Source organism: Oncorhynchus mykiss, chromosome 9 (assembly GCF_057628025.1).
Source record: "Oncorhynchus mykiss isolate SJ-2025 chromosome 9, ASM5762802v1, whole genome shotgun sequence".
Taxonomy (NCBI): Eukaryota; Metazoa; Chordata; class Actinopteri; order Salmoniformes; family Salmonidae; genus Oncorhynchus; species Oncorhynchus mykiss.
The window spans coordinates 73,668,398-73,675,428 of NC_143030.1; the positions used below are offsets into that span (position 1 = coordinate 73,668,398).

Sequence of the window (7,031 nt, forward strand, 5' to 3'; positions counted from 1 at the left end):
CAGGTTTATTAAATGTATTAAAAATAAAAAACTGAAATATCACATTTACATAAGTATTCAGAGCCTTTTCTTAGTACTTGTTGAAGCACCTTTGGTAACGATTACAGCCTCAAGTCTTCTTGGGTATGACGCTACAAGCTTGGCACACTTGTATTTGGGAAGTTTCTTCCATTCTTCTCTGCAGATCCTCTCAAGCTCTGTCTGGTTGGATGGGGTGCATTGCTGCACAACTTTCATCAGGTCTATCCAGAGATGTTCAACTGGGTTCAAGTCTGGGGTTTGGCTGGGCCACTCAAGGACATTCAGAGATTTGTCCCGCAGCCACTTCTGTGTTGTCATGGCTGTGTGCTTAAGGTCGTTGCTCTGTTGGAAGGTGAACCTTCACCCAAGTCCGAGGTTCTGGGCGCTCTGGAGCAGGTTTCATCAAGGATCTCTGTACTTTGCTCCATTCATCTTTCCCTCAATCCTAACTAGTCCCTAAGTCCATGCCGATGAAAAACATCTGCACAGGCGTCCCGAGTGGCGCAGCAGTCTAAAGTACTGCATCGCAATGCTGGAGGATACACTACAGACGCAGGTTTTATCCCAGGCTGTGTCGCAGCTGGCCGTGACCGGGAGACCCATGAGGCGGCGAACAACTTGCCCAGCATCGTCCAGGTTAGGGGAGGGTTTGGCCGGCCAGGATGTCCTTGTACCATCGTGCTCTAGTGACTCATTGTGGTTGCTGGGCACATGCACGCTGACTTCGGTCGCCAAATATATGGTGTTTCTTCTGACACATTGGTGTGCGTGGCTTCCGGGTTAAGTGAGCAGTGTGTCAAGAAGCAGTGCGGCTTGGCAGGGTCGTGTTTCGGAGGATGCATGGATCTCTGCCTCTCCTAAGTCCGTACAGGTGTTGCAGCGATGGGACAAGACTGTAACTACCAATTGGACATCAGGAAATTGGGGAGAAAAAGGGGTAGAAGGTACCAACAAAAATAAAATACAAATATTTGTCACCTGTAATAAAACTATGGTAGATGGCATCAAGAGAGTAGTGGCTGCTGCATTCTGGTAAATGGTGTCAGAACTGTCAGGTACCCTTCCCCAGATCTGTGCTTCAGCATAATAATAATAAAACTATGGTAGATGGCATCAAGAGAGTAGTGGCTGCTGCATTCTGGTAAATGGTGTCAGAACTGTCAGGTACCCTTCCCCAGATCTGTGCTTCAGCATAATAATAATAAAACTATGGTAGATGGCATCAAGAGAGTAGTGGCTGCTGCATTCTGGTAAATGGTGTCAGAACTGTCAGGTACCCTTCCCCAGATCTGTGCTTCAGCATAATAATAATACAACTATGGTAGATGGCATCAAGAGAGCAGTGGCTGCTGCATTCTGGTAAATGGTGTCAACATAGTTAAGAACTGTCAGGTACCCTTCCCCAGATCTGTGCTTCAGCATAATCCTGTCTTGGAGCTCTACGGACAATTCCTTCAACCTCATGGTTTTTGCTCTGACATGCACTGTCAACTGTGGGACCTTATATAGATAGATGTGTGCCTTTCCAAATAATGTCCAGTCAATTGAATTTACCACAAGTGACTCCAATTAAGTTATAGAATCATCTCAAGGATGATCAATGGAAACAAGATGCACCTGAGCTTAATTTTGAGTGTCATAGCAAAGGGTCTGAATACTTAAGTAAATAAGATATTTATGTGGTTTTTTTTTTAATTTGCAAAAATTTCCCAAAATTGTGTTTTGCTTTGTCATTACGGGGTGTTGTGTGTTGATTGCTGAGGAAATGTTTTATTTAATACATTTTAGAATAGGGCTGCAACGTAACAAAAGGTCAAGAGGTCTGAATACTTTCCTGTACTGTAGAGATGCTACTGCTCGACTAAAAGAAAACTTGATCGATGAACAGCCAAAAATCGACCAGTCGAATAATTGGGGTCAGCCAAAAATTAACATTAAATTTAAATAGCATAAAACACACACACACACACACACACACACACACACACAACATAAATCACTTAGACACACATGGGTAATTGCACAGGTACATAAACAAAGCATAAGGTAATTCAATCATGGACACACACGCAGGCAACAATCTATTTAACTTCTCATAGCAAAGAGAGCCCCGGCAAAGAATTGGTACAAGAACAAAGTTATTATGTCTGAGCCATCTATTACTATGAGTTCAGAGCATATTCTTCTATTTACACAAAGCATGCACACAAACACACATGCACACAAACACACATGCACACAAACACACATGCACAAACACACAGCAAGTGTAATCTATGTGATTGGTTAGTTGATAGCACAAACTAGAAGAGGAAAAACATCCATATCACATTTCACATTCTCAACTAGTTGGAGATTAGGCAGAGCACCTGCACCAGCGGCCTAAATCAATTAAGGACCACTAAACTCATAATCAAAGACCCCAATCTCTGAGTACCTTGGCGGGGCTGTTCCTGTTGCTAATGTGCACCTTCATCAGAGCCCCATGGTGTCTCTGATTCTGTGGGATTGCTGTGGTGACATCCATCCCCATGAGCCCTGTCCTGTCAGCTCAAAGCCGTCACCCTGTTCTGACCCCAACCTGACAGACTGTTGACCAACATATAGTAGCGTTCACCAAGCAACACTAGAGCAGGAATAATTTCTGCATTGTATCAAGCATTTGAAGAACGGAACAAAATATAGGTCAAGTAGAGGGTTATTTCATTCCTGAGTTCCAAAGTGACCTGTACAGTTTATAAGTCGAGTCCCACCGCAAAGAGCAATCCGACACTCAAAACAAAGTGAAATGAGAGGCCATGAACAGGAGTAAAAACAAATGTTTAAACATGAAATAGATCACAGCCATGTAATTATAGAGTTGGGCCAACTTGTAGAATTTTGAATATTGTTCTAATTTTAGACATTTAGTTACATAGCATTGTTTAAATATCCCCCATGTAATGTTAGTGGAGCTAACATGGCTGCCATAGAATGTTGTAGTGTCATGTAAATCCATCCTAATGCAGAAACACCAATGTCCTAACCAGAATAATTGTAATTCAATAGGATCGCTATGGTCCCAACTCTCTAAATGCATGGCTCTTGATCAGATCAGAAACTCTTCAGTCAAACAGATAACACTGCAACTGTGGTTGTGTTTCTGAGACCAAATTTTTGAGTCAAGCAGAAACTAGTGAAAAACTGAGATGTAGGGAACAGATAAGGTAATGTCGTCGACTTCCGCTGAAGTCGGTCCCTCTCCTTGTTCGGGCGGTGGATGGCGGTTGACTGTATGTTTTGTGTATTATGTGTTGATGCGCAACGGGTTTTGTTCTCACATTTGTATTATTTTGTCAATTAGGTTTTGGAGTTTTGTGAAGCACTGATTAAACAACTCTGTTTATACCTAGTTCGATTCTCCTGCGCCTGACTTCCCTGCCTACCAACGCGCAACCCATTACAGTTAACCTATCTGACTTTGAAGACCAACAGATAGGAGTGAATGATGAGTAAAACAGATGTTAAAACTGACTATGAACCTGTGACGTGTAATCTCTGTAATTTTTCCAATGTCATATTTCAAATCTCAGAAAAGACGTGTGTAACCATTCGAATAGCAAAGGACGCAAATGTTCTCCGCTCCTCAGTCTTCAATCAGCTGTTTTAAACGGTTATGATGGGAGTTTTATTGTCATGACAGTCTTCATCTATAACCGTTGGTTACACAGTTACACAGAAATACAGTAACTGTACAAGCCCTGTATCTGGATATAACAAACGGCTTTATAAAAGGATGTGCTTAATGGAATGTTCATAACATCCAGTCCCTGAACTAACTCTGAACAAAAACAAATCAATTTACTTGAGTATATTCTGGAAAGATAGAACATACACATGGAATTCCACACATTCTTATCAACATTCACTCAAAAAGATGAAGGAGAAGGACACATACCAGGATCAGACTTGGAGAATGTGTCCACATGCAGAAGATCCCTATGGAAATAACATACAGGGGAAAGAGAGAAGGGGGGGGAAAGAACTATTAAATCAGACATTTCTTTCTCATAAAATCTATTCAATGTCACTGCAGCATCCACTTGAAAATTTTTCTATGAAGTCTTTGTTTCCTTGTTAGTACATCATTTCTCATGGAAAACACCGTGATATTAAACACCTGTTATTTTCCCTCATCAAAACAAAATGTATTACATACAGGTAACTGACAAAATAATGGAAAAACCAACATAAAGTGTCGTAATAGGACATTGGGCCACAACGATCCGCCAGAACAGCTTCAGAGCACCTTGGCATCATAGATTCTCCAAGTGTCTGGAACTCTATTGGAGGGATGCGACACCATTCTCCCACGAGAAATTCCATCATTTGGTGTTTTTTAACATTATCAGTCATAGTAACCAACTCTTTCCTCCGCCGATGAGGACAGCCTCCTGGGACAATTTCTATATAGTCGGTATTTGAGTGACTGCCATTGGGTTCATGGTTCATATTATATCAAAGGGGGAAACAACTATTCCCCATGAAAGAAATGACAAAGACACGGGGTCTCTGTTGAGCTCTGGACCAGTGAGCGAAGGTACATTTGCCCCACAGCTGACATGTTTTCCAAAGGTCTTCCTTTTAGGTTGGCAGTTTGCCAGGTGCAAAAAACACATAAAGGAAATGGGTTGTTGAGAGGCAGACAAATTAAATCAATGCTGTGCCTGATTGTGTATTCTCCTAGCAATGTTCTATTAGATATGATAAGAGGAGACGTTGCAGATGTGTCTCACAGAGAACGATCCTCGTTTCTAAGCATGGAGGAAATCCAAAATTAAGGCTTAGTAATCTCCTAGGAGGCACCAGCAGCCGATCCATTCATTATTCAGGGTCAGGGAGGATTATTGTTTGGTGCCAGTGGTGGCTGGGGTTGTGACCATGGATTTCTGACCATCAGAGACATTTTTTTTTAGGACAGACGACACAAAGACCACTCAGGCAATAGTGTATAATCGCACAGTATATGAGGAAATGTTCTTAATTCGCTCTCCAACAGAGAAACGGACAGCCACCACAATCCCAGATCCACATTCTCAATTTTGATCAACAAATGTGAGACTTGAAATACAACCACAGTATGACATTCTCTGTCTGTATTAGATATGAGGAATGTAACCTGGCCAGTAGGATGAGTTGCTACAGGTTAGTGACAGGGGTCTCAGGGACCATTGAACAGCCTGAAGGGACAATACAGTATAGATACCTGCTAACAGTATACATATCTTTTTCATGTAGGATATAGACTTACTTGACAGTTCATGAACACACGTCACTGGTCAAAGTGTTAGAGGCCCCTTGTAAACTCAAGTTAGTTTGTCAGATGCCTTGTGAAACCTCTATATGTGCTGTTGGTTTTGTACAGTAGTACTGTAGGTTACGCAATATCAACATTTATCTGTCTCAGTGTGATTTGCCACTGACCTTTCCGGGAAATAACATGACTGAAAACAAACACGTACTACTGTGGAAAACACTGGAACGGCTGAGACCTAGAGAGCTGAACATTTTTCACATTTTGTCTCCCAAAAACAGTGAGTCCATTTGTTTCCTGAGCTATAACATACTATAATATACTATAATATAATACCTGTATAGATCATATTGGACCTGCCGTGGTATGAATTTATTTCTAAATCGATTGATAAATAACCCAACAATTTTCAGATTATATACAGTGCCAGGGCATTTATGCACACTGCAAACTGATGTGATGAAACATTTTACTGTGGGGGCAACAACAGGCAAAAGATGCTATTGCGGGCCGCGTGCAGAGGTACGTAGAGGAGCTTGCTTATTATTGAGGTACTGTATTTAGAGGATATAATGGCAGACATGTTCATGAAGACAATAAGGTGCAAAATGTGGGTATATACATTCCACACATGTAGAGTAGCCAAGCTCTATTGTATTTATGGTTTTAGGCTATACCTGCTTGAGGTGATTAATCAATGGTCACACCACAACATTATCCAGTCTTGGTGCCTGGCACCTCTATCACTGACTACACAGGGCTGATGTACAGTCAGTCACATCTTGGCACACCTTCGAAGGTGTATCAGGAAAGACGTTAATAGGTATGCAAGAGGTGAAACAATAGTTTTATCATACTTCTACTGGATGCTTGAGATTCTAAAAATGTTGACTAAATTCAGCGATATCTAACTTGGTATGCAAACTTAAGTAACTTGTTAACACAGAACATGTGCTATAAATAATGACAATCAAATAATGATAATCAAATATTAGCACACATCTCATCTGCATGTTGTGAAATAATTTCAATACAAGACCTTTCACTTTATAGAAGACATCGTCCTGTAATTTTACATTTCATCATACATTCATGACCTTACCTGCATGACACGGTAACTTCTATTTTAGTAGCAGGAACGATGTTGTTCAGCGGATCAAACTCCCCTATTGATGCCATCATCGCGACTCTGAAGTTTATCTCTTTAAATTTGCACGTGTCAAGCTATTCTGATGAAATATCTCAAGAATATTATCGACCATTAACTTAAATCAGACCACAAGTTAGCGGTAGAGACATATCTGTCTTCATTGAGTTTTGGAAAGAAGCGCGTCGTAGATTAAAGACATTGCGTTGGAGAGAAAAGCAATTTATCCTTTACGCCACCGTGTAGCTTAGAGGAGGACTGAAGCGCGTGCCTCTCGGTACCGATGGATTCCCTTCAATTTATATTCCTCCAGTGCTTTCGACAGGTGGTGTTAGAAGCACAGTATGCACTTTTGCTGAAGGTATTTCTTTGGAAATATTGTATTTGTTTCTTTCGCTGACATCATTTCAACCTTGAATGCGTTTGTTTATTTGATATATTTATTGTTTCACACATTTTAAAATTATTGCGTTGATTGACACGAACAGACAGTCGTCATTGTATCCTGTATAATTAAGCAACAAAGGCATATTCAAATGTTGGTTATTTTTGTCCTGGATACAGAACTAA

At 40.9% G+C, this 7,031-nt stretch overlaps 1 protein-coding gene across 1 annotated transcript in view; it reads right to left on the bottom strand.

Moving 5' to 3' along the window:
• LOC110531254 (copine-9-like) overlaps positions 1–6,762 on the bottom strand; it is an 83,923-nt gene extending 77,161 nt beyond the window's left edge. The window contains exons 1-2 of the mRNA XM_090185317.1: positions 6,417–6,762; positions 3,959–3,999 (exon numbers count right to left, since the gene is read on the bottom strand). Coding sequence (XP_090041443.1) covers positions 3,959–3,999; positions 6,417–6,496 — 121 coding nt within the window. The 5' untranslated portion in view covers positions 6,497–6,762. The remainder of the gene's footprint in view (positions 1–3,958; positions 4,000–6,416) is intronic.
• Between the last annotated feature and the right edge of the window lie 269 nt (positions 6,763–7,031).